The sequence below is a fragment of the Rhipicephalus sanguineus genome, chromosome 8, assembly GCF_013339695.2.
Source record: "Rhipicephalus sanguineus isolate Rsan-2018 chromosome 8, BIME_Rsan_1.4, whole genome shotgun sequence".
Lineage (NCBI taxonomy): Eukaryota > Metazoa > Arthropoda > Arachnida > Ixodida > Ixodidae > Rhipicephalus > Rhipicephalus sanguineus.
The window spans coordinates 91511319-91538508 of record NC_051183.1 but is presented as its reverse complement, the minus strand read 5'-3'; the positions used below and the strand labels follow the sequence as shown (position 1 = coordinate 91538508).

At 48.1% G+C, this 27190-nt stretch overlaps 1 protein-coding gene and 1 pseudogene across 1 annotated transcript; both read right to left on the bottom strand.

The window, feature by feature from the left end:
• LOC125759572 (uncharacterized) lies at nt 1–27190 on the bottom strand. Its single transcript, XM_049418542.1, has 4 exons — nt 27077–27190; nt 20358–20384; nt 3269–3569; nt 1–335 (listed from the first exon to the last, which is right to left on the bottom strand). Exons 3-4 carry the CDS (start codon nt 3442–3444, stop codon nt 14–16), a joined length of 498 nt encoding a protein of 165 aa, XP_049274499.1. The 5' UTR covers nt 3445–3569; nt 20358–20384; nt 27077–27190; the 3' UTR covers nt 1–13.
• On the bottom strand, nt 8847–9854 carry LOC119403378 (uncharacterized; annotated as a pseudogene).

Sequence of the window (27190 nt, the reverse complement as noted above, 5' to 3'; positions counted from 1 at the left end):
CCTTTCACGTGCTCTACACAAAGGGAATGTAGGCCGAGTTGCGTTTGCGCGCTATTTCGGCCATTTTGCTGAGGAGCGCCGCTTTGTCGCCGCATTTGCCGTGAAAGTCGTCCGCATCGGCGTCATCGGCCGCGATGCAGAGCCGCTCACCGGTGGTTTCAGCAATCTCGTTCGCCTTCTCCTCTAACGTGGCCGGGTCGTCGTACGAGACCAGGTAGTGGCTGCCTTTCTTGACGCTCACGATCCTGGAACGGCTCAGGTCGTTGCGCTGGGGCGGCTTCACTGTGGAGCAGCACTGGACCGTCTCGCATATCTCCGAGTACCTAAGCACCGTCCTGCAGAGGTTCGCATTCAAGCTTAGCTACAGTGGGTACAATGCGGGTAACAATAATTTATGTCCCCATGTCATCAATTATTTCCACATGCGCCGTAGATGATGTCATGCGGCATTTTGCTCTTGGCCTCATTCCATGCGTATTCAAGTTAGAATTCTTGTGCAGGCCACCGTTGAACGCCCACGCCGGATACCGGAAATCCAGAGGCACGAGCGACGATTGACAATATTTTTCTATTCTCCGCGCTTAATTCTTTGACACACTATATACGCAATTGTGTACACCACTTGTTTTTACCATTTGTAACGGCTAGGTACTAAGGGAGTGCAAAATACATTGAGCTTTGTATGAAATGAACCTCCTGCATTATGAATTTGTATTCATTTAACTCATTTTGCAGTGTACTGTTGCATATGATCAGTTTGCTGAAGGCACTACACTGTTAGACGAGTAGTTCAATGCACCCCTTCCCACGAGCTACGTCAAAAGTATAATTTTTCTTTACTCCGAAAGGACATACCCGAAAACGAATTTACACTATATTTCTGCCATAAGATGTATTTTTATTAATGCCAAAGCGGAGCATGACTGACTTCACAATAAATAGATATTTAATTACAAGTGAATTGGAATGAATTACTATAACACGCATAAATTAGCGCATTATGGCATTATTTTTGTTGCATAGAATATCGAGTGCCTTGAAATAACTTTGTATCGATTTGACTCATTTACAGACAGGTCTTCATAGGTGGCGTCTGAAAGGGTTAAGTTCGAGGCGTACTTCTCGTTTTAGAAGCATTCAGATAGTCTTGAAAAAAAATGTTGCAGTGGCTTAGCTCGGCTATGCCAGGATAATGTAGCGTTAGCAAAGGTCCAGCTGATTGTTCTTAGCTTTCCTGATTGTCTAGGATAAGCTTGATCATCTTGCTTTCGGCTGCTCGAGTGACACACACATGGTATACATATTATGTAACAGTTGTATATTTATTTTGCCAGGCAACTACTTCGGGATCCGATGAGTGAAGCTTTTCCGCTCTTCTGCGCCGTGTAGCAGCATTCGCGCTCTCCTTCTCCTTGGCTAAACCACACTGGACAACGCCAGTCAGATGCGCCATCAAGCGGCTCCAGTGCAGTGTCAGACGGCGACTGCACAGCGAAGGCGAATAGCTGCGCACGCGCCGGCGCCAGTGCGTCTACCTTGGCTACGACGTCACTCCTCTGCAAAGCGCAGACCGGGGGCAGCGAGACGCGCGCGGCGGCGGCGGAGTGCGCGGGAGGTGACGGCTCTGATGCGCCAGCTGTCTGACATCTCTGGTCTTCGCGCATGCGTAGCACGCCTCTTGAGGGGCCACGCGAAACTGGCTCGTCTAAACCAGTGTAGCTAACGCTACAAACGTCGGCAGATCCCACGTGTTGTGGGAATCGGTTTCATGCGAAGCAGTCGGACAGTATTTCTATGCTGTAGACGGGTATGGGCCACACGTGTCTGTAGCAAAGGGTTTGACGACATACGCAGTGGTATTTTCACGTTATGTATGTCATGATCCGACAGTCACATTCGTCAAAAGCTCTTACTCTCTTATGCCAATTTTGGTCTACACCAAGCTAAGGAGGCGATCATGAGAGCCCCTAGACGTAGGTGGTATCTATCTATCTATCTATCTATCTATCTATCGATAGATAGATAGATAGATAGATAGATAGATAGATAGATAGATAGATAGATAGATAGATAGATAGATAGATAGATAGATAGATAGATAGAAAAGCTGAAAGTGCCAAAGGTTCGCTAAGAAACGCTTCGCCTTTAAAAAATAAAACTGGTACGTAATCGATGGTTCTGATTCAAATGAAGAGCTACATTGAACACATATGATCTCGGAGCGTAAGTTCATTAACTATAAGTTCCAATTAAATATCATGGTAAAAAATGAAAATTATTCGAATGCGCTCATGAAAAAACAGGCGCTTTTCTTGTGAACAGCTGGCCTCGTTACGCCAACTGGTGGAGCAGATCTCAACCACTAGTTTCTTTTTACGTGGCTTCTGAGATCCGCTTCGGCAGTGCGACGAAACACAAAGGTAACCCAAGGAATTGAAAATTAGTTCTGGGAATCCGGCAAGGTGGCTGAAAGGCTATGAAAGGGAAAGTAGACAACCACACCCATTTGTAGCACGAAGCCACCAGGAAATCCATACGGATTTCTCAGAAATAAAGCCTCTTAGTCCCCGAAAAATTCGTCCTGGTAGCGGTTCGAACCCGGGACCAACGCCTTTCCAAGGCGGTCACTCTACCAATTGAGCTAACCAAGTTAAGTGAGCTAATCAGGAAGCTAGCTTCCTGGTTAGCTCAACTGGTAGAGCGACCGCCCCGGAAAGGCCCCAGAAAGGGTAGAGCGACCGCCCGGGTCCGAACCACTACCAGGACGAATTTTTCGACGACTAAGAGCCTTTATTTCTAAGAAATCGTATGGGTTTCCTGGTGGCTTCGTGCTACAAATGGGTATATGTCTGTTTCCCCTTTCCTAACCTTCCCGCCGCCTTGATTCCGGAAAACTGATTTTCAATTCCTTGGGTTACCTTTTTGTAGCTAACGAGGACGCTAGCTTTCTGGTTAGCTCAATTAACCTAGTTAGCTAATTGGTAGAGCGACCGCCCCGGAAAGGCGTTGGTCCCGGGTTCGAACCATGGACCAGGACGAATTTTTCGGCGACTAAGAGGCTTTATTTTTGAGAAATCCGTATGGATTTCTTGGTGGCTTCGTGCTACAAATGGGTGGTTGTCTATTTTCCCTTTCTTAACCCAAGGAATGCACCAGGGCACGTGAACACCAGGTGCGAACGCCAGTGCCGGACGCCTACGTGATGCTTTAGGGTCACCTACAATTCTTATTCATGAGAAGTACGGGGCTTTCACCGGAATAAACTCACCGCGTGTCCACCCTTATACCCATCAGACTCTCGCTGTAGCAGATGTTGGTGACGTTGGGACCTCCGGAGGCGATGCTCTTGGCCCTGTCGCTTCTGGCTCGGCTCAGCATGTTCACCATGGTCAGTGCCGGGCCCGTTGCTTGTTGATTCGGGTCCGTGTAGTTGAAGTTGTTCATGAAGATGGTGTCACGTATAGTTCCGGAGCCGTCTATGGGCGCGTGCGTCTGGTACACGTTAGCGAGCACATTAGCCTTTACCTGCGTCCCGTAAGGACCGCTACGCAAGATGACCACGGCCGAGCCTGCGGGAAGCCGGCGAAGCACCAAATTAAGCACCGCACTGTTACAGTGTCTGCCCGAGCAAGGCTTTCACTAACGAACGCACAACAAAATATTTCGGCGCGTGATGTTGAACTCGATGCAGATGCAAAATTCTCGTAATTGAACTCACGAAGAATCGCAACATGCATTTCAAGTTAATACAAAAGGTGGTAATTACTCAATAATACCATAGTCCTTCAATACTTTTTCTGGTCACGAAACTTCTCCGTCACGCTATGGGGGAGCTTGATATGGCGCGGAAAACTGCCGCGCCGCGACGCCGCCGTCGCTTAGAGGCCACCCTTCTCCAGGTTGATCCCACAGAGACCGCAGATGCGGTCGGCGCGAGCTGAAAGTTTGCACGTGTACTCTGTATTTGTGATTGCTTTTTGAATAAGGGCCAAGTTCAGGTATCGTACAGTTGAAGCGGAACGTTTGCGTGACGATGCCGTTTAGGTGCTGTGTACCGAGGTGCTGTTTCGGCTACAAGGACACTGCTGAAAAGGTATCGCTATTTTCCATGGCAAGTGTTCGTGAGAAGTTCGAGGACTGGAAGTGAGCAATAACGCGGCAAGAAACGGACAACTTTAGCATCGATTCGAAGCATGTGCGTGTGTGTGCGAGGCACTTTGACTCATCGGACATCATCCATGTGGACTATTTCACGATAAATGGCGACACCGCGCCGTTGCCGAGAGACAAGCTGCGCCTCAGGCCTAACGCCATTTCTCGTGTGTTCCATGGCCTGCCAGCCTACTTTACGAATCGGAAGTCGCGACTGCGGACAGTTTCAGCGCCACTGAAACCACTGAAACGACCTCGAGAGCCATCATGTGCAAGGGGGGTTTCCAGCCGTGACAAACGGGCCATTAGCTACTTATTGTAACAACAACAACAACAACAGAAAAAAACAACATGCAAGATTTATGTGTCAGTACTCCTTTAAGATGTCTTTTGCGCTCTACACTATACCCTAGTTCTGAGTGAAGGCGAAAATTATCTGTTATTTCTCATAAGCATTTGTACGGCTTCATTTTCTTCAAAGAAAGATCGCGATAACAAGTCTATTAAGCGTCTATTAAGCGTCCTCGTTCGCCAAGGAAGTACGCCGCCGAATGCAAACGCGCGTCAATCCTCGTCACCCTGCTCGCAAGAGGTAGATTAAGAAGCGCAATGCGAAGTGAGGGGGACGAATTAATCTATGCGGTTTTCATTGGAAAAAATCACAGTTTCGCCGCAAGGGCGAAGGAATGAATGCGATAGCAAGAAACTAATGCTATACGAAGTGAGGCTCGCCAATGGATACTCTCAGGTTGAACAGCGCTCCCGTTACAAAGGCGGCCCAAGCAGCGAAGGAAACTAGCGTGCTTCAAGTGTCGAGCTGTGACACTTGATAGTTCGCGCTCATCTTCTGTTTGTTCGTTTAGCGGCGTCGTTTAGCGGCGCTCCGCAACATGAGCGCGGACATCACGGTGAAAGCTTGAAACATTCCTCTTGCCCTCACCGCGAGAAAACCGCGCGAGCAGACAGCGGAAGGCCAAGGTTCTCCTTGCGCAAATATAAGAAGAAGCGAGCAAGCTCGCCGACGACTTTTAAATGCGCCCATCGGGCTCCTAGCGCCATCTCGCTGGTAATGAAGAAGCGCTTGTAAGCGCCGGCCATCTCTGAGTCCGTCCAGCGGTAAAGGGTGTGTATATAACGCTCGCCGTTAGCTACGTGGAGGACCTGCGTTCCGTGGCGTAGTGGCTAGCGCCACTCGCTGCGGAGCAAGAGGTCCCTGGTTCGATTCCGCGCTTCGGAAGCATTTTTCTGAATTATTTTTCTTTGGGGCTTTTATATATATATATACATACTTATACATATACGGTGCATGACGGCGACGGCGACGGCAAATTCCAGCCGAGACTGTCCATATAATTGCTATCGCAATAATATTAACAACAAAAATCACGTTAGAAAACTGTGTCGCACAACTGATACGCACGAAAACTAGCAGAGCTCTCGAAGCCTGGAAACAACAGTTCCCATTGTAGAGCTGGGTTGAACGAGACGGACACGTCTTTTCAGTAACAACGTCTGGTTTATTCTGCCCAACAAGAGCGAGGAAAGTAGAGCAAGTGCGCACACTGCACCGGAAGTGGCGAGAGTGAAAGAGAGAAGAATGTTCGTAAAGAGAGAAAGAAAAGGGAGCTCGCGGTCCGGCACCGAACCGAGGCGCCCCGCAGAGTTTTTACGACCGCGGGGGTGTGCGACGGTGGACGCGTCGCTACAGATTGCTCCCCCCTTAGAGAGGAAGCTGGTGCGACGAGCGATTTTAGTTCAATCGTCATCCCAGTGAACACGGCGCAGTGGTGGTGACGAGAGGCACGATGGAGAGGAGGAGCCGTTGTGTCCAGCGGAGGGAGGCACGGCGAGGTAATTAAGCGCGGGTGCCTCGCTGAACGCTGGCTTGAGTCGCTCAAGCGCGATTGTGTCGCGTGTCCCGTTCATGTCGACGACGAAGTTGGCAGGCCGGCGCTCCAACACACGGAAGGGGCCGAGGTAGTGTGGTTGAAGCGGGGCGCGCACAGGGCCGTACCGCACAAACACATGTGTCGCTGTTTGTAGGTCCTGAGCGATATCCGCTGCACGTGGCTGGCTGCGTGTAGGCTGCGGACGAATGTGTCGAAAGACCTCGCGCAGCTGGTCGACGTATTCAGTGGCTGTTAGCTTGTTGGCGCTGCCGCTTTCTTCGAAGAAATCGGCAGGCAGGCGAAGCGAAGTGCCGTAAACAAGCTCGGAAGTGGAACAGGAGAGGTCCTCTTTGAAAGAAGATCGAATTCCGAGAAGCGTGAGCGGGAGGCGGTCAACCCACTTGTCGGGGCAACTGTGCGCCGTGAGTGCTGCCTTGAGATGACGATGGAATCTCTCGACGAGGCCGTTTGTTTGGGGATGGTATGACGCTGTTCGTAGGCGTGAAATACCAAGAAGTTTCAGAAGCTCCGAAAAGAGGGACGATTCGAACTGGCGACCCCGGTCAGACACAATCGTTGTCGGACAGCCAAAACGGGATATCCAGCTGGAAACAAAAGCTTCTGCGACTGTAGCGGCAGACATGTCGGGCATAGGCGTCGCTTCGGGCCAGCGGGTGAAGCGATCGACACAGGTGAGAAGGTAGCGATAGCCTTGACATGGAGGTAGCGGGCCAACGATGTCAATATGCACGACGGCGAAACGTTCATCGGGTTGCAAGAAAGGCTTTGACGGGGGAACGGGGTACCGTTGAACTTTGGCGCGCTGACAAGGTGCACACTCACGGACCCAATCCCTGATGTTGGCGTTCATGCCCGGCCAGACAAAGCGTGACGAAATAAGCTTTTGGGAAGCACGAATTCCGGAGTGAGAAAGACCGTGATAGGCACTGAATATTTTCTTCCGGAAAGGGCTGGTTAGGAATGGTCTGGGTGTGCCTGTGGAGGTGTCGCAAATTATTGGCACATCTTCAAATGTCACTGCTTCGAGCTGAAGTGATGTGGACGCTTCGCGTAGGTGTTGAAGCTCGGTGTCGTTTGATTGGGCTGCAGCCAGATCTTGGAGGTTGAAGGGAAATGATGTTGAGGTAGAACTTTTGGAGCGACTACGCGTGATGGCATCCACGCGACTGAGGGCGTCCGCTGGAGCGTTGTCAACACCGCTGATGTGGCGTATGTCGGTTGAGAACTCCGAGATGAAGGCCAGCTGGCGCACCTCGCGTGGTGTGTACAGGGAGTCAGAGCGGCCGATTGAATAGGTGAGAGGTTTGTGGTCAGTGAAAATTGTAAAAGAGCGGCCTTCAAGTAGGTGTCGAAAATGCCGCACGGCGAGAAAGATGGCGAGCAACTCACGGCCGAAAACACTGTAGTTTGTTTGGGCAGAGGTCAAGCGCTTGGAGAAAAATGCAAGGGGCTGCCACTCATCGTTCACCTTTTGCTGGAGTACGGCCCCAACCGCAGAACAGGATGCATCAGTCATGAGTGCCAAGGGGTAACTGGGGTTGGGGTGCGACAGCAGTGTGGCTTCAGCCAAAGCGTGCTTGATGGAGTTGAAAGCTTCGTCCGCCGCGGTGTTCCATGGCAGTGCAGTTTCCGAGTGTTTGCCACAAAGCAAATGGTCGAGGGGTTCCAACAACGTAGCACAGTTTCTAATAAATCGGCGGTAGAAGTTTACGAGCCCTAGAAACTGGCGCAGTTTGGTTATTGATGTAGGCTTGGGGAACTCGACGATGGATTGCACTTTGTCAGGAAGAGGGCTAATTCCAGTGCTGTCCAAGCGATGGCCCAGAAAATTAAGAAATGGAACTCCGAACTCACTTTTGGCAGTGTTCACAACGATTCCGCTTGCTGACAGGCGCTCGAAAAGTTGACGGAGATGTTGCAGGTGTTCCTCGTGAGATGTGCTTGCCACCAGTAGGTCGTCGACGTAGGCGAACACGAACGGCAAGCCGCGTATGACCGTGTCGATGAACCGCTTGTGATGTCTGTGCAGCATTTCGAAGGCCGAATGGCATTCTCAAAAATTCGAAGAGGCCAAATGGGGTGGTAATCGCTGTCTTAGGAATATCTTCTTCTGCTACTGGAATTTGGTGAAAGGCTCGGACTAAGTCAATTTTGGAGAATACTGTTGTTCCATGTAGAGCTGATGTGAAATCCTGAATGTTAGGCAGGGGATACCGGTCCGGAACGGTTTTTGCGTTCAGGGAACGGTAGTCTCCACAAGGCCTCCAGTCACCTGACTTTTTGGGAACGAGGTGGAGTGGAGACGCCCAGCTGCTAGATGATGGTCTTATTATTCCAAGTTCTATCATATGTTCGAACTCAGCCCTGGCAACTTTGAGCTTATCAGGAGCAAGTCGTCGTGGGCGAGCGAAAACAGGTGGACCAGTGGTGGATGATGTGATGGCGGACATCATGTTGTACGGGTTTTGTCCAGTCAGGTGGTTGGTGATGTTTGGGAACTCTCGAAGAAGCTCAGAGAAACGGTCATTGGCCACTGTTGTAGTTGGGGCGATTATGCATGAGTCATGGGAAACGACACCATGAACAGAGAGAAGTGTAGTAGTGTCTAGCAGTCGATGCCGTTTCACGTCGACCAGCAGTCCATGGTGGTTTAAGAAGTCAGCGCCAATGAGGGCACGGCGTACGTCAGCGACGAGAAAAACCCAACGAAACACGCGGCGCAAGCCGAGGTTGAGAGTGAGCGACCGCGATTTGTACACGGGGATCTTGCTACCGTTGACAGCTTGAAGGTAGGAGATCGGGGGTGTCGTTCGGTCGGATTTTTGTGCCGGAATGATGCTGACCTCTGCACCAGTGTCCACCAGGTACTGCTGGCCTGTGATTCTGCACATGACGTGTAGTAGGCGACTTTCTGGTTGGCCTTGACCCGTCGTCGCCGTTATTGGTCGGCCTGCTTGTTTTCCTGCCACGAGCAAGGTTGGAGACAGTGACGCGCGTCCTTCCCAAAACGACGGTGGTAAAAACACATCCTTGGTGGTGTGGGAGACCGGGAGCGTTGTTCTCGTCCATACCGCGGGGTGCTTGGGCTGCGGTCTCTTCGGTGACGTGGTGGGGGTGTAATGACGCTCCGCAGCACAAACCAGTTCTTCCAAGCGATGGCAAAGTGCGTCGATAGGAGAAGCAGGGGCAGATGATATCTGTGGAACGACACTCACGTTGTTGGATGATGGCGTGACGTTGCACACATACGGCGTCGCTACCTCCAGGACTTTATCTGCCAGGCTGGCCAAACTGTTGAGGTCCAACGTGGATGCAGTGGCGAGGACCATTTGCACATTGGCCGGAAGGCGCTGCAGAAAGAGTTCGCGCAGGAAGTTGTCATCTGTGGGGGTTGTGCTGCTACTCATCAGTGTGCGCATATGGCGAAGAAGCTGGCTTGGTCGGCGGTCGCCCAATTCCTCCGCGGAGAGCAGTTGTTGGATGCGAGAACGCTGTGATACCGTCGTTCGCTCCAACAGAGCAGCCTTGAGAGTGCTGTATGGTGTGGCGGAGGGCGGTCCTGAAAGCAGGTCACACACCTCTTCGGCAGCGGCAGGTGACAGCGCCGAAACAACGAGATGGTACTTGCGTTGTTCCGTGCGCACGCCAGAAAGCACGAATTGTGACTCTGCTTGCAGGAACCAGATCGAAGGGTTGCGGTCCCAGTAAGGTGGGAAGTCGGAAGGAGACCGCAGAGACGTCATGATCGGTCGTGCCAGTAGCTTCCGTGTTGGGGTGCGTCTCGTTGCGTTGCATGGCTCTACAATACTTCGGCAGTGCCGCGAATCACGTCCGGGTCACCACTTTGTAGAGCTGGGTTGAACGAGACGGACACGTCTTTCTCAGTAACAACGTCTGGTTTATTCTGCCCAACAAGAGCGAGGAAAGTAGAGCAAGTGCGCACACTGCACCGGAAGTGGCGAGAGTGAAAGAGAGAAGAATGTTCGTAAAGAGAGAAAGAAAAGGGAGCTCGCGCGTCCGGCACCGAACCGAGGCGCCCCGCAGAGTTTTTTACGACCGCGGGGGTGTGCGACGGTGGACGCGTCGCTACACCATTAATCAAGCGTTTCATTGACGGCCACGATCTGCCGACGTATTTTTTCAAAAAAATATTACCGACAAATGCAAGCTTACGTCCTAGAACATTTTCTGTTACACATAATTAGTCCGTAAGCACTGCTGGAACGACACGCGTGCAATCGGAAATTAGGGAAATGACAGTGCACGACCTTGAGCCCAGGTTGTCATGCATTTAAACGCCGCTGTCTCATTCTCTGTACAGCGCATGACAGTAACGCCAAAGTGTTTTTTTTTTTATTTTTAGGCCTGTTGGGCTAACTAGAGATAAATTTCGCAGTAACAAAAGGCCTATTCGCATCTACTGCTGGCACACTGAGCCGCCAGCTGAATTTGAGATTGTTTACTTTTTGTATGCACCTTGTCTTCGGTAAGAAAACGTTCTCAAAAGTTCCAAGTTTAGTTCTTATAGTTGCTACGACAAAATACAATGTAAATATTGTCTAAAAAAAGCGGGGCTTTCGGCCGCGACCTACAAGAGAAGAAAAAATACAAGCGTCGCCTACGGCGGCCGCTCCACTGGGTGGCCTTTCTTTTACTGCGGCGCCCCTAGCGGCCGCCGCTAGCTCTATATTAAACTGAGGCGGCAGTTTCGTGACCAGAAAAGCTATTGAGGGACTATGATAATACTAATGGCAGGAACTTTTAGACAAGAGACGGCAACAAACAAGGAGTAGCGCTAACTTCCAACAGATTTTACTTTAAACGAATTTTGCTCCGGGACGGCAATCAGATTGCACGAGAAATTGGTGAGGCAACCCGAATGCAGTGTGTAGGTAGTAGATGCGTTAGCATGACCTGCTTGGTAGCGCTGGCTTTGAGAGAGATGTGCTTGGACGTACTGCGCATGTTCATGTTAAAAATTTGTCATGTTCTGATGTGTTGGTTGCGCATAAGCTACTCGTGTTCAAAAAAAAGATCTGTTGTCAGCGCTTGTCCATGTCTGCTGCCCTCTCTTCTGTAAACGCTTTTACCCTTAGTAAATTATTGAATATGGAGTACCAACTAGCTGGAACCCTCACGCTGTTAAGTTACATGATGTTTGGGATAGGATAGGCGCTCATTTCAACAGGACAGAATCTAAAGAAAGCAGCCGAATTCTGTGTCGCCGATCCAAATTTGTTAGACTCAGATTGAAACTGTCGGAAGACAGCGCTTTGTCACGAAGGTACATAACCAGAAGCCCAGCCTTGATTGAATGAAGTTCTCGCAAATCAGCCCGGCATTTATCTATTCGTTAAGCCGATGTAATTCAGTGCCATGTTTATGCATTGGTTAAGCCGAATTTTGCTTACAGCTTAGACACCCACTTTTGGCGGCAACCAGCTGGTCGACGATGTCGAAGCACGCCTTCACATTGTCGGCTGTCTCGTTTCCCTTCAGGTAGAACTCGTAGCCTGTAAGTTTGAGGACCTTCATCCGCGCCAGGAGATCGGCGACTGTCGTCTGCGGGCACTGGTCACTGTCGATGGTCACGTAGAGACGCGAACGGCCCACAGCCGCCTTGAAGAATTCACGCTGGCTTCTCTCTGCACGAGCAAATTGTGTCCCGTTATTGGGATTCCTTACTATGTACGACATCATGTCTTTACGAAACCTTCACTATGCGTAAGCGGTGGTGTACTGGCCTACTACATTTGCCCGCGTACTGCCTTTACTGGTTAAATCGGTAGATGCTCCCACATATTGAAAAAAATTGGCGTAGCTTGCACTGGAGGCGCAATGCTAAAACTACAGCGGAATCTGATGGGCACCTATAGGAAACGTGCATTCAGGTGGTGGTGCCGCGGTGCGGGAGTGAATGAAAGCACTGGCGTGCTCCGTGCGGCAGCCGACCCATGAGTGGAGCGTGTCAGGTTGTTAGCGGTGTTTTGAAATATCGCTTATGACTAGGTGCGTCGTAACTGTGCCAATACCTATAAGCACCACCCACCCGGAACAAAGGTATTCCGTTTTCGGCCTTGACGATGCTTCAGAGAGGAGCGGGACCACTCAATTCTAAGCGTGCGCCGCGTAAAGAAAGTGATCCCAGGCATGATTATGAAGTACATGCTGTAGCTAGTTCGCTGTCAATTTAGGCTCCACGCGAGTTAAGTGATATTTTCACAGTGCTGACAGAACTGAGTCGCAGCCGGCAAAGTGATCTCGAGTCTGCAGTCTATATTTTGTTGGTTGAAGGAAAGCCATCGACAGATCCAGCAATGCTCCCTCGTACGCTGCTCAGCACTGTTTTTCCGCCGTACCGTAGGTCGCCTACCGGCGCACATCACAGTCTGCGTAGTCCGTAAAGAGGAACAGCAATGAAAAGCCTTAGGTGCGTGGCAAAATGCGTCGGGGACCGCGAGAATTTTAAAATTTATTCGCCTTGTATGCCTTTGCCACTTAACAACACTGTGTTTGCGAGAGAAGTCGCGCCACGCCGCTCTATTCCGCTAGGTGACGGCTAAGAAATCACGTGCAGAGCTGACCCGTGGCACAGCTACTCAAGCACTCATGCAGCGCGAGCAACGTCTACAAACTGAGTGGAACTACAGCACAGAAAACTTCGCGGAATTGCTACGGCCAGTGGCGTAGGCAGAAATTTTTTCGGGGGTAGGCACCTCCTTGATTCGACATGGGGTCTGGCCAGATGTGTGTGGTCTAGTGTCATTTTGTGCCCTCTATCTCATCGGAGCAATTTTTTGGGGAGGGGAGGGACATGGGCCCGGTGTGCTACCCCCTGGCTAGGCCACTGGCTACGACTTTACTAAATGCAACACCTGCAGTTCGGTGATCGTGGGGTTTACTAGTGCCCAGCCTAATGAGTTGTCCGACACTTCGTTACTCAACAATATTCATCTAAAATTACAAGAAACAATGCATACAAACATTGATGGTGATGACCTATGCTTTCAGGTTCACGCTGCATTGCCCTTATCGAAACACTCTGTCGCACGTCCGTGCTATCTTATATCCTTTCTCTTCCTCTGGTGCCCTAAAAGAATCCTGCACTGGCTAACTTTGTCAAGGCCTGCGCCTTTTATGGAACTGTCGCTCTGGCGCGCACGTACTTGCATACAACACGGGCGTAGCAGACGGAGAGACCACAATTCGTAGCGCACGAGTAGAAACTGTGAGTGGCCGCAAGTGGACACTCGAGGCGCTGGCGCACTGGCGCAGCGGATTATTGCGCCACCTGTACGTGCTGCACGTTTCCCCGTGTGGTCCTGGCTTTTGTGGTTTCGCTAGGTTTCGCATGTGGTCCTCGCTTTTGCGGTTTCGCTCTATTTCCCATATTTTCTTTCGCATCCCTTTCTTTCCGTCTCTATTTCTTGCTATCTTTCTATTTTTCTATCCTTTTCTCTCTCTATCTGCCGCTATCTTTCCTTCCCTCTCTTCCTTTTGTTCTCTCTTTCCTTGTCTCTGTGGATTTTGTTTCTGTCTATTTCACTTTTTATCTTGCTTTCTAGGTTATGCTTTGCTCTCTTCCTTCTCCTTTGACTCCTTCTTCCCATAATGTCTCCGCTCCTCACGCCCACTTCCCTTCCCCACCCTCTTGCTGCACTATAAAATATAAGGCTATGTTATGCACTGCTAGCGTGCCTGGGTAGCCGAGTACTAAGGACGCTCGCATTCGGAGCGACGATATGCTGGCGCGGATACAACTTCGGAATATTTTTTGTCGCCGAAAATTTATATTTTTTCTCTTCCTTCATATCTATTTCTTTTTCCCTTTTTCTACTCGTTCTCTCGGCCATCAGGGTTATTAGAGGCCACGCCTAAGAAATTGGCACACGTGTTCTTGGAGCGAAGCAGAAGAACAAAGTTGAAAAAGAGGATGTAGAGAGTCGTGCTGTTTCGTGATGATCATCATTTCTGTTTCCGACGGACAAATTACGGCAAGCCTTAAGGGCTTCGCTGTTGAGAAATTATGGATAGGGTGGGTATGTGTTGGTCAAGTTATAGATAATGTTGGCTGTTACTGCTTAAGTGATAGCTAACGTCGGCTGCTGTTGGCTGTCATTTGAACTTTTCACATTTGTACCGCTTTTTCCCTCCCAGCAGACAAATGAAAGGAAAATATTTTTACACAGAAGCTTTGTATGGCTAGGGGCTTGCATCTGTGGTTCCTTTTGCGTCTGTGAAAAAGCTCATGGGAAGCTATGTGCCATGGAAATGGGGCGAATCCCAGTACTCATCCCCGGTGCACTAAACATGAAAAGGCAATTCACTAGCAGGAAACTTAAGCATCCGGCCGCCCGGTTTTCAGCCCCGATCTCATTGCGCGAGGACGCCACTAGAAATAGGACATCATCATCATCAAATAAGACGTGCAATAAACGCCATGCGCATGCGGAAAACCGATGCATTTCGCGGCATAAAGGGATATGCTGCTTGTGGTAAGTTACTCCGTCAAAAAGTGCAATGTGGCTCAGCCAGATCTCCAAATAAAACTGCTTTGCATGACGAATTCCCGCAGTATGTATGGTATCCCTGGATTTTTAGATGCGAAGCAGCTTTTTTTCGGGGCTGTGTCCGCTCTTCCATTGGCGACCGTCCGCTCATCTCCCACTAAAGGCAACCATGTGTGCTGGCACGCGGTAGCGCGTTCGGGCCTGTGCAAGGGGCCGGGTAAGACGCTGTGGCATCTATTCCTTACACTCTCTCAGCAATCATATGATGGCGTCGGGGAACGAGATTCTGCAGACCCGCGATGAACCTACGCGTCCTATGCTTGTCAGGGCGCGCCGGCTCGCGCAAGCGCGGTCGGGCCTGTGTAAGGGGCTGGTTAAGACGCTGTGGCCTCTCCCCATTACACTCTCTCAGCAATCACGTCATGGCGTCGGGAAACGACATTCTGCAGACGCGCGATGAACCCGCGTGGCGTGCTCCAACAAGAGTTCGGGACGAGCAACAGCGACAGCAACTGCAGGAAATTCGTGGTGTGCTCCACTTGCAAGCACGCGTTAGCATCGGGCAAGCTGCCCTTGATGAACGGAATTTTAGGTCGACCCATGCGCTGCTTCGCATCCCCACATGGTTCTCTTTAATGGGGATGGTGTAATTTTTTTTTATTCTTGTTTGTTTGTGAGTATGACTCTTCGTGTATCACAGGGAAAAGAGTCATAAAAATTGTGCCAAACGTATCTACAATGTAGCTAAGAAATCTGGCTTAAGTCCGTCGTGGATGTTGATATACACCGGTTACGGCGCCCAGCTGCTGACCCGAAGGTCCACGTTCGGCCCCGCCCAAGTGGTCACATTTTGATAGGGCCAATATTCTAGAGGCCGGTAATGTGTAATTTCAGTGCACGTTGAAGAACACCAGATGGTCGGAAGCTTCGGAGCCCTCGTTAAGGGCGCGGCTTAATCATATCGTGGTTTTGGCGCGTAAAACCCCAGGCATTGTGAAATCTGCCGTAAGTAGTCCTAATAGCACAGAGGTTGCACAAGACTGAAACTTGTTGAAGCTGTAGACGTCTCACCGCGCTCTTGGATGTTTGCGCCCCAGGGTGTCAAGATGAGATGCGAGCAGAACTCGGTGGCGGGTTGAACCACGTCGTTCCAGAGATCCTTGCTGCGCATTCGGCAGATGAGGAACGGTCTGCCGGGTGCTAAGGGAAGTGGATATTGCACGCATTTATAATAACAATAATAACTCTTAGGGTCTCACGTTCCCAAACTGAGTTATGATTACGAGAGACAACGCAGTAGAAGGCCCTGGAAATTTCGACTACCTGGGGTGCTTTAACGTGTACCTGATTCTAAGCGCTCGGGCCTCCAGTATTTTGCCTCCATCAAAATGCGGCCGCCACCGCCGGGATTCGATCCCGCGACATTCGGATCGGCGCTCAACTATGAGTGTCTTGAAACAATTCGGAACTTCACAGGAAACAGCCCTTGCACTAAACGCAAACATACTAAGCAAAACGCTTGCATTTACGCAAGCGCACCAAGAAGTAAGTCACTTGATGCTTCTGCAATTTGGTGCTAACGTTGGCACTCATCAAACGATCCAGCGAGCAATTCAGTTGCCTGTCTTTATCAAGGGACACGCACAAAATAGATAGAAGCCAATATGAGAATACAACTTCTGGTCCACATGTTTTCAAACTAAGTTCAACACCCGCGCATGACAAACGCAGTTTATTCCGCAAATGGCTGTCAAACTTTGCTTTCTACACCGCAATGTGTGCTTCTAATTTTTGTCTCAGACCTACGCAGTTTCATTTTAGCTATGCAATAGCCATAAAAGATGATATCTCAACTACCATTGGTCCATTGAAGTTGCCCTGCAACACGTTTTCAACTAATCGTGCAATCCAGGGGTCGCAAGCTCACCTCATTTAGCGGACCGTGCGCCCGAAATTTAGCCGCTCAAGGGCCGGAACAGTAAAGACGGTATGAGCAGAGAGGGAGGGGTGTGTGAATGAAACGTAAGCTAATTACCGTTGCCATCTGAAAGACCCTTTCTCCCTGTAGTATATGTCATGTCTGATAAGAATTAGGCGTCAGGACTCGAGAAATTGTGATACCGATCTCCACATTGACTGAAATCTGGGCGGCGATTCGGAAATGAAGACTTTAATTGTGATAGCAATTATATAGACATTCTCGGCTGATTTTTGCTGTGGGCGTCGCTGTAATGCCCCGTGTTCACGAAGACCATGCGGTCTTTATACAGGGCCAAAAAATACCGAGGGTAAGCGAGTACAAGTACCTCGGAGTATGGGTAAATGAGGGGGATAGATATATGGAGGTGCAAGAGAAAGCATCGGTAGCAAAGGGAAAGAGGAATGCTGCAATTATGAAGCACAGAGCTTTATGGGGGTACAATAGGTACGAGGTGCTTCGAGGGCTGTGGAAGGGTGTGATGGTCCCGGGGCTTAAATTTGGAAACTCAGTGGTGTGCATGAAGTCAGAGGTACAATCAGGAATGGATGTAAATCAAAGGACGGTGGGCCGCCTCGCGTTGGGCGCTCACGGGAAGACGACAAATGAGGCTGTAAAGGGTGATATGGGATGGACAGGCTTTGAAGTGCGGGAAGCTCAGAGCAAAATGAGATTCGAAGAGAGGCTGAGGAAAATGAAGAAGAGTAGATGGGCAGAGAAGGTTTTCAGGTATTTGTATAGAAAAGCGTTGACACGCAGTGGAGAAAAAGAACTAGGAGGCTCACCAGTAAATATACGGCTAACAGTACGGGCGATATGACAACAAGGAGCATTAAGCGGAAGGTCAGGGAGGCGGAGAGGACTTATTGGATGACAGCGATGGAAAAGAAGCCGGTTCTGAGTAACTACCGAAAGGGAAAAAACGAAATAAGGAGGGAAAGGTTTTATGATAATTCAAGGGGAAGCGCTTTACTGTTTGAAGCAAGGTCGGGCTGCCTTAGAACGCGTAGTTATAAAGCGAGATTCAGTAACGAAGAAGAACAACGTACATGCTGCGGGGGAATTAAGGAAACGATGGAACATGTACTGATTGAATGTGGCGATATTCACCCAGGTATACGTGTGGGCACGAGTCTACAGGAAGCCTTGGGTTTTAGGGACAACAATGGAAAGCTGAACACGTCCGCGATAGAAATAAGTAAGAGACGGTTAGAGTATTGGTGGCAGAAAAGTAGAGATAAAGAACAAAAGTAAATAATGGAGGAAAAATAAGGTCATTCTGCCTTAAGAGGCAGAGAGATAGACCGTGAATTTATATTTTTTGGTATAATAACATAGATTTATTCAATGTAGATAAGGTATTAGGCCAACATGAAACAAGGAAGCTTTTTTCTTTCTTTCTTCGAGCCTGGTGGCAGACATGTCACCGCCCCGTTATAAAGGGGACGCTCATAGCATCCCATCCATCCATCCATATATATATACATACATATATATATATATATATATATATATATATATATATATATATATATATATATATATATATATATATATGTATATATATATATATATATGTAAAAGCAACAAAGAAAATAATTCAGAAATACTATCCGACGCGCGGAATCTAACCGCGGACCTCTTGATGCGCAGCGCACGATGTTAGATGGCTTGGCCACGAAGAGTACCGTCTCTCAGCATGCTAACGGCGAGCTATTTATATACACCATTTACTTCTGCATGCAACGGTCGCGTTGCAGCGACCGCTGCAACGCGACCGAGCACGCTGTTCAAACAGAACTAACGAGCATGCTGTTCGAACAGAAATAAGTAAAAACTGTGAGACTTGATAGTTCGCGCTCGTCCAGTGCGTGTTCTTTTCGTGCATCCTTTGCGTTTGAGTGACGCGCTGGAAATTTCGAGCTGCCTTCCGTTCTTTGCGTTGCCTTCCAGTTGGTTGCTATCGCATTAATTGCTTCGCCGTTGCGGCGAAACTGTGATTTTTTTTGTTGCACTGTTAAATTTCTACACAGGATGACTACATGCGGTGCCTGACGAAAAATAAGAGACGAAGGCAGCAATGTGCGAGCCGCAGGCTGTTAGCGAGAGGTATGAAGGCCGCATGCGGCCCACAGACCGCATTTTTGTCAACCCTAGTGCAATCCCTTCATTAAAAGAGCTCATTAGCTCACAAATGTAATGCCGCAAAATTTTTATAATCCTTCATGTACGAGCGGAGTTACAGGAAATTGCCGCACGCTTTAAGAGCCTTCTCTCCCCTTTCGTACCGGCAAGCGCACTGAAAGCTACGCAGAGAGGGGCATGATAAGTGGGCAGTAAGATGCGTCCCTTCGTCAGCGCGCGTCATGACCTTAGTACTTTCTTTTAATTTCTTCGAAAGCGCGCCTTACTTTCAGTGTGATCCCGAACACGCTTGCGGGCACGAGGCGGCATTCCCTGGCGTCCGCAGTAACTATGCAGCTCACGATGCATAGTTACTAATGATGCCATCAACTAAAGACTGATGATGCCATCAACTCAAGACTGATGATGCCATCAAAAATGATGCCATCAACGTAAGACCACGGCCAATGGCCGTGGTCTTAAGTTGATGGCATCATTTGCCGAGACAAAAGGGAACGATATCAGGCTGACTTTACGAATGAATTGTAAATTGCAAGCCACATGCTGTGCAATAATGTTTGGCTCACGTGCTCTCAGGAGCCTTGGCTACCGATCGGCAGCGTTTTCGGATCATGCTGAAGCGGTGTTGAAAGGCCCCTTTATTCACACAGTCACCTTACTTTGTTTTTCATCAAGTGTCCGGCTGTCACATTTGGTTGCAAGCAAAGTGTGAGAGCAGGACGATTAAAGGCAGCAACATTGCAATAGAAAGTCTCGTGTACTTAGATTTAGGTGCACGTTAAAGAACCCCAGGTGGTCGAAATTTCCGGAGCCCTCCACTACGGCGTCCCTCATAATCATATCGTGGTTTTGGGACGTTAAAACCCAGATATTATTATAGCAATAGAAAGTCGCACAGTGCCTTAATAACAGCGTGTTTCTGATAACAAGCTTAGCCATAATGACAGCTCAACAACTAACATCGTGCTCTGCTAAACGAAAGGGCGCGGCGTTTGAGTTCCTCATAGACCCAAATCTACGAGATTATAATGGAGTAACCGTTCTACTTCGTTTAGGTGCACGTTATGGAATCTGAGGTGGTTGCTGTCAACCAGGGTTCCCTTGCCCCCTTTGTGATTCTTTTTCACGCTGTGGGAGGTTAACCACTTACTAGAGCTTGTATAAGAATCACACCGTGGTTTTATAAAATGCAGGAATCTAATTTATTAGTGACATGGGCACTAAGTGACACTCCTCTTTCTTTTCCGAGCACTTCCGGTTGGGCAGTTGCACGCGATTTTCGAAATATTCAGAAAATGTATTTTCCGTAATAAAGTCAAAGGAAATCAATGATTCTGCTTCAAGGCTTCTATTGGGTACGTATGATATCAGAGACTAAGTTAATTTTGGTTAAGGGACAATGAACTGTCAGGATAATTGCTGAAATTTCACTGAACGAGTTCACTGGAAGAGCACACGGTTTCCTTGTGAGCAGCTAGGATCGTAGCGGCACCTAGCGGAGGAGGTCTTCACCACGCGCTTCGTTTTACGTGGCCTCTAAGAGCCACTTCAATAGCTCTTCGAAAAACGAAGTTAACCGAAATATACTCACTGCCAGACACCGATGTTATGGATTAAGGTAAAATAATTTTTTTTTCGCGCACTTGAAACCACTTTACTCACTTGCAGCAGCGGGTTCAGTTCCAAGACCTGCACAAAAGAAAAAAAAACAGTCGAGAATATATTCCGCATACGTTCAAATAAATTGAGATCATGAATTTACGTTTGAGACATTCTGAGCAAATACTTTTTTTTACCTTCGCGCGAAGTAATGGCACGCGAGAAATCTTTTATTATGAACGCGTTTTGATTTTCCTGAGAAGAAAAGAAATCAGCTGTATAAACAGAATTCGCTTGGCTAAGGGCGTATCCTTCGGCCTCAGTAGATGCATCCGCATTGATAATCGTGGGTTGGGGGATGCTGGCATTCTTAGTGGAAATGGTGGAAAAAATAGTGGATGTGGTGAGCGCTTAATAAAACACGTTGCGGGGCTAGTTGGTGATAAATTATTATTCCCGGCTGTGGAATGAAACACGCCAAACCGTATGTGCGCTTTGCCGCGGGTGTGGTCTACGAGATCCCCCTTTCATGTAGCAAGGTTTACGTAGGTCAGACTGGGCGCTGCATCAACCAGAGCGCCAAAGAACGTGAACGGTCGCTAGGCGATGAGTCAGCGTTGTTCCAGAATCTACCGGCTCATTGCAGCGCTTGCAGAAACTGTGAGCCACGGCTTGAGAAAACAAACATCCAAAGCAGAAGTAAAGATATATTAGCTCGCAAACAATCAGAAGCGCTTTTCATTACACAGAAAGGCGACATGTGCGTCAGCACCACATCTGTATCATTGCGTGCTAGTGAATTTGAGGTACTAAACAAAAAGTGAGAGCGTGCACGCATCCCACCCCATACTCTGTTCCTCATGAATGCGCATGCGTGCCTTCTCTTTATTGCTATAAAATGCTGCGCGGTTGTTTCAATAAAAATAGTTGGAGTTAGCGCCCGTCCTGTCATGTTCCTTTCTTCTTGTTCTCGTCTAATATAGCGCTACAACTTTTAAATAAGAATGGTGAAAGCTGTGGTACTTATAATGGCTGATGATTGCGAGAGTGGTGATGGTGGCTGATGGTGGCAGATAGTGATGGTGGTGGCGAGCTCCTTTTGGTGTTAAGTGTAGAATGCTGGCTGGTGGTGTCGATGCAAAACATGTTTTGGTGGATGGCTTGGTGAACAAGCTGGATGACGGTAGCATGATGGAAGCATGATGGATGATTGTGGCATGATGAAAGTGCACGTGACATTATGTGAAACAGTGAAATCACTGTCGTTTTTCATGTTTTCCTGTTGAATGTGCAGAAAAATATGCTTACAGTTCAATGAAGCCAACGCCGATCATTAGGTTTTCTAGCACGCTTTTTTAAATGCGAATGCATTTCTTAGTCGGGCTATGTAAGGCATCCGGCGTTGTCCGCGCGCCTCTCCGCTCTCACTCCCTCTCCCATAGCAACAGCTGCGGGTGCGCGCGTTTATCCTCGCCCCTAGAAACCGAAGCAGGTGGTGCGGGCGGAGTAGCGGAGAGTGAGTGGAGAGGAGGAGCGCGCTCTGGCGTGTGAGGGCGCTCGCATCGCAACAGGAGCTCCCGCGTGTGTGGTGAGAGGGTAGGTGCACTGCTTCGCCGCTCCTTCTCTCGCCGCTCGCTCTCTCTCCTCCCTGCGCCACCGCCTCAATGCAGTGCGTTTGAAACGCGTTTGTGCTGCCTTAGCACAGCCTGAAAACAGCGCGTTCTAAACGCGTTTGTGCTGCATTGAAGGCGATGGCAACATCCCTGAGGTGATTACGAACGCACGTAGGAAGCGTTCGTTGAAAGAGGCGCCCAAAAGGGAGACACTTGAGCGCGTCGATGTGTTCAGCTTTACGCCAATACAATTACTACGCCGTGTACTCTCGGCGCAAGAAATGCATTCGCATTTCCTCACGATTCCCTTCGGGGAGGTCGAGACATCTTTTTTTTTTTTCATTCATGCTGCGCCAATAACCGCCTCAAGTTTTGTGGAGCATAGCAGCCGTGAATGTTTACATTTTACGCAAGTACTTATCAGGTTTACATCCGTGATGTGTTGATGTAATGTGATGTTTACAAGTGTAGAGGGGGGCGGGGGAGGTCGGTGTGAACAGCGACACTAACTGTGTTACATCGCCGCGCAGTTGTCGAGAAGTAAATGAGCCTGGCTGCGCAATTACCCCTTCCAGCGGGTAGACCAGAAAACACCCACCCCTTGATACCTCCAAGCTAGATACGCAACTCTGGCAACTCTTGCACACTTCAGCGGCACTTTAAGGTAACAGGGAAAATGCACGCGCAAATAAAATGAACAAACTTTTACCTTCGGCCTTCGTAGAGATGAGCCCCACCAAGTACGGATTCCACCATTATAATCTACCACCACGATTTCCAGCAAAGGTTAGGCATAGTGTACCGAACGAGCCCATCTACGTGTCATCGGCGCTTCTGGGTTTCAGGATACACGAATCCGACGAGTACGAATGACTTTACAGCATAGCTGTGGCATCGGCTAACCTAAATGAAGCATCTTTTCTTGTGTACGGTGTCGGCACAAGAAGCGATGAGCATCGATGCGACGCGCTTTCAGCAAAGGCCTCCGTTCACCAACCACCGCCAGTAGCACTCGCCGGCACTTCTCTTACTCGTATTCGAGGACATAGACTTGTCAATTCGTCCGCCTTACTGAATCAATATGATGGCATATTTTTTTTTCTCCTCACTGCACTCGTTTTTGGTCCAGCTGTTATGTAGTTGTAGCTAATGATATAACATCAGATCAGTGCGCTAGCACGGTCGCGCTGTACGTTGCGCAAAAAAAAACAACATCACAATACTCAATCAATTGTACGCGCGTATTTATCGAATGAGATTACAGTCACCATAAAGCCTCTGCACATAAAGCCTCTCGTCCTTTGGAAAAAGCGAGAAATGGCTAATAAACTTCGCAGTAACATCCGGTTAACTATACCCGCTGCTCGGTCCACTTGCTATTTTTTGAAATTTTGATATTTTGAAGAAAGTTAGCGCTGATGCCATTATCGGCGTGCCATTCTTTACCGGCAGCTGTTTGTTTGCGTTTATTAACTGAGCAAATTTGAGTAGAAGGTGGAGATCGCGTCTGTCTCGAGTATGAGACATACAAAGCTGAATCCAAACGGTGTATTGGTATGTTGACTAGTCATTCTACTGAAAGCAATACTTCTGTCAGCATGGCGTAGAGGTAAAGTACTTGGCTCGGGATCCAAAGGTGGAACGTTCGACTCCTAGTGGCAGAAGGTTTTTGTTGCATATGTCTTTCTTTTCCTCTTTTTTGCACTAACGGTTTCTACATCGCCTTTTATACAATTATTTATGTGCGACAGCTAGGCACGATGGTCCTGACGCTGTGAGCCGTTTTACGCTGCGTGATTCTGCTTGACACCACATGCCACCATCTTCCAGCACCATAATCCACCGTAATGATGAATGGTGCCATCCACCATTCCACGTGGTGGATAAATATTCAATACAGATGAGCGATAAAGTTCAGTGCGTTTTAATCAATACAAATTTGATTTCGGAATGCCACATCTACATACTGGAGGAGTGATTTGTAGCTACAGACTGCAAACAACTGCGAATTTTCGCGCCGATTGAAGAATGAAGCAGACTTACTAATGTCTACACTATTACAAGAGGGCAGTAAAAAACTTTTAAATGCAAGCAAATAGCTCGTAACCTCCAGTGTTACTAAGTTTGAAAGAAAGTGACCATTTATTTTCGGCTGTATATTCACGCTACAGTTTCAGAGCTGTCTTTCAGGTAATTTAGTAATGGCTACACCCTCATTTTGCTACTAGTGCATTGATCCAGCTCAGGGTATTTTCTCAGCGGCCATATTTTCATTATTACTGCTTTCATTATGTCAAATTATCACTTATGTGGTACTACATTACGCACTTGCAAGGACGCATTATACCACACAAATTAACGACTATGACTAGAACAATTTCCGACAAGGCATGCGTACACACAGACAGTCAGCACGGTTCCCAGGAATGTGACTACATCTACATTTTAACGCGATAGCGTTAGAGAGCTCGTGTCGCAGAAATTCCGCCGTCGGTGTCGGCACCGTTGGTTGTGTGCGAAAAATCGACCGTGAGCGAAAAATCGAGAAGGAAGCAAATAAAATAAAGAACAAAAACTTCGGTCCCATTGAGGATCGAACCCGGGCCGTTCGCGTGGCAAGCAGGTGTCCTACCACAAAGCCACGATGTTTACTTACAGGTTCTTCGGAAAAAGAATATTACATAAATGCCATGTAGTGGAAGGAAGACGAAAGCGAGCCCATTCGGCGATTTGTAGGCGCATTTGGGAGGCCATCAAACTATGTCGAAAAAGGCCGGGATAGTGAACACACACGAACTTTCAAACAGCTCTAAAAATGGACAACTATCTCCATCTAGCGGCAAACATATCAACAAACAAACAGCAAACGCTAGATAATGTGCTGCCATCTGTGAGGCATTGTGAGACTCTTCATGGCCTCCGAGATGGCGAGCGCGCGGCGTGTATCTTGGAGGCCATGCGACTCTTGCTTTAGATCAAAAACCTGCACCATTCGCGCGCGCGCGCGCGTGTGTGATGTGTGCGTGTGTGTGTAACAATACACATTAATAAGTATGCACTTAGTGGTTGAAGTGCGCACTAAGGGCCGGATTTCGCTATTGCGTTCAACTCTTAAAGGCGAAGCTTAAGGGTCCCCCAATTTTTTGGCAGCTAAATGCCATTGTACCTGTGTGTACATTTCGTTATATGATATGCTGTTTTCTTTTGTATATACTTCAACAAAGTGCAAGTAATTGCACGCATGCTAATGTTCCTGGTATCATAGTTTTATTGACTTGATTAGTAAAGTAGTGACTATAATTAAAAATGAATGTGTGTGAGCCCTCCAGCTTTTGCCTTTTGGATTGGATGTGTTCCTTAAAGTAAAGTCGCATTACTCTGACTCAGTAGTTACACAAGGTCAGTTTTGGCAATGACAATTCGGGAACTCTATTTGTTATTGCTTACAAGGTGCTGAGGCGATATATGCGCTATACTAGTAACGGCCTCTATGTTTGATAGCTAGTAACTGTTAACATTGATACGATTGTAAACTGCTGTGGCTAACACGATTCTCACGTATGTGGCAAACATTCAATGCTGCATAAATCGTTGCTACTAGAGCTTTTTTGTTATAGACCTTTGTGGAAGGCGCGACAGGTTTTCATGTACAAAAAAGCGATGCATAAAGTGGTTTGCCATCCATATACATAGATGGACGTGTGCGTGTACCCACCCGCATCTACGAAGTAATGCTCAAGCACACTAAGCAAGATAAAATGTTTTTAAAAAATTTCGGTTTTTGCTGTTTGAAATGATAAAGCCTTCCTTAACAATATCTAGTTCCCCACGCATTTCTGCGCGTTTTGATTGAGCCAGAAGGACCAGGTTTTCAAAACCAATTCGCGAGCAGCCAAGCCCCCTTTCTCAGATCGTCATAACCTTAGCTTTGTGCCCCAAGTAATTTGTTTTAATAGAATTTTTAAAGTTATAGTCCAGTTACTTAAAGCCCGTCGTGCAGTTTTTTTGAACACGCGTGGCACTTACCGAGCCCACATGCCTTGGGTGTGTCAGACGCGCATAGAGACGTGGTTCTGTGCATTCATTTTGAGTTTAGTTGCGCCTTTGTTTATTTTCTTGCGGTGGCAAAGGATATTCGCGTGTTGACACATCAACAAAACTGTTTAGAAGGCGCAGTATTATTGGAAATTAACACGCTTCGGCTACTAACAGAAACGAGAGCTAGAGCACTCGCGTCAGCACTTCAGCAAGTAAGCTTTGTCCTCACTCCGCGTCGCCACAAGGATGAAGTGTTACCTGTAGTGACAATGGCTACCGTTTGATTGATGTGGAGCTCACAAACCGCATTAAGAGCAACTGTGTCTGCACATAATGCAGAGAAACCGTGGCACTCGTAGAGAACACAATAGATCGTGTTCCTTGAAATGGAAACACTCAGAACTGCCACCTTTGAAACCGTTCTATCTTTGAAGACGGCCTGCATGGCCCCAGTGAGCTTTCTCAGGGTGTTTTGCCATGTCCCCTAGGCGCAAGAAGGTGATTTGATTGGGTGAGCTCGACGGCCATCGGTTGTATTTGGCTCATAGAGATACAGAAGATATGAGAAAACAAGTCAGGGAACCAAGAAAAGAAGAAAAGAGGAGAAACGTTTATTGGCGTGATGACTGTATGGCAGCTTGCAATTAATTAAATTGTTCAGTACAAGTTCTTTTTGAACATAACATGTAATGAACTTCTTTTTCCTCTTTAACTGCCAATATCTCGAAATCAATTTTTCCTTTATATTTGCCCCATTATCAAAACAACTCGAAAAAATAGTACGCTGACTTAGTACCAGAATACACGAAGCATGAACAGGAAGCTACTGAACTAAAGTAGCGTATGTATGCGGAATAGTTTTATTTTTCGGGCATTTTTACTTAAAAAGTAATGACAAGAACTACTTGATTTAGTAAAAGAATTGCAAAAATATCAGCACTTCAAATACGATTCTAATTCTGGCTCCATTGCAAGAAGAGAGGCCGGCAAATAAAATGAAACAAACCCGAACGCTTTGCATATAGCAGTTTAAGAGCTAATTGGTCTCAAAAAGCCTTTAATTACATGGCTGGTACAGGGCCTACCGTGTGCGCTTAAGAGTAGTATGCCTACTGCGCGTAATGCACTCACGGCTCACGACGAAGACGAGCGCTAATCCGAGGAAGCCCAGAATGACGGGTATGATGCAGGTGAACAAGATGTAGCTCCCGCTTCCTCGGAAGTCAAGCTGCTGTTCGTGTTCCC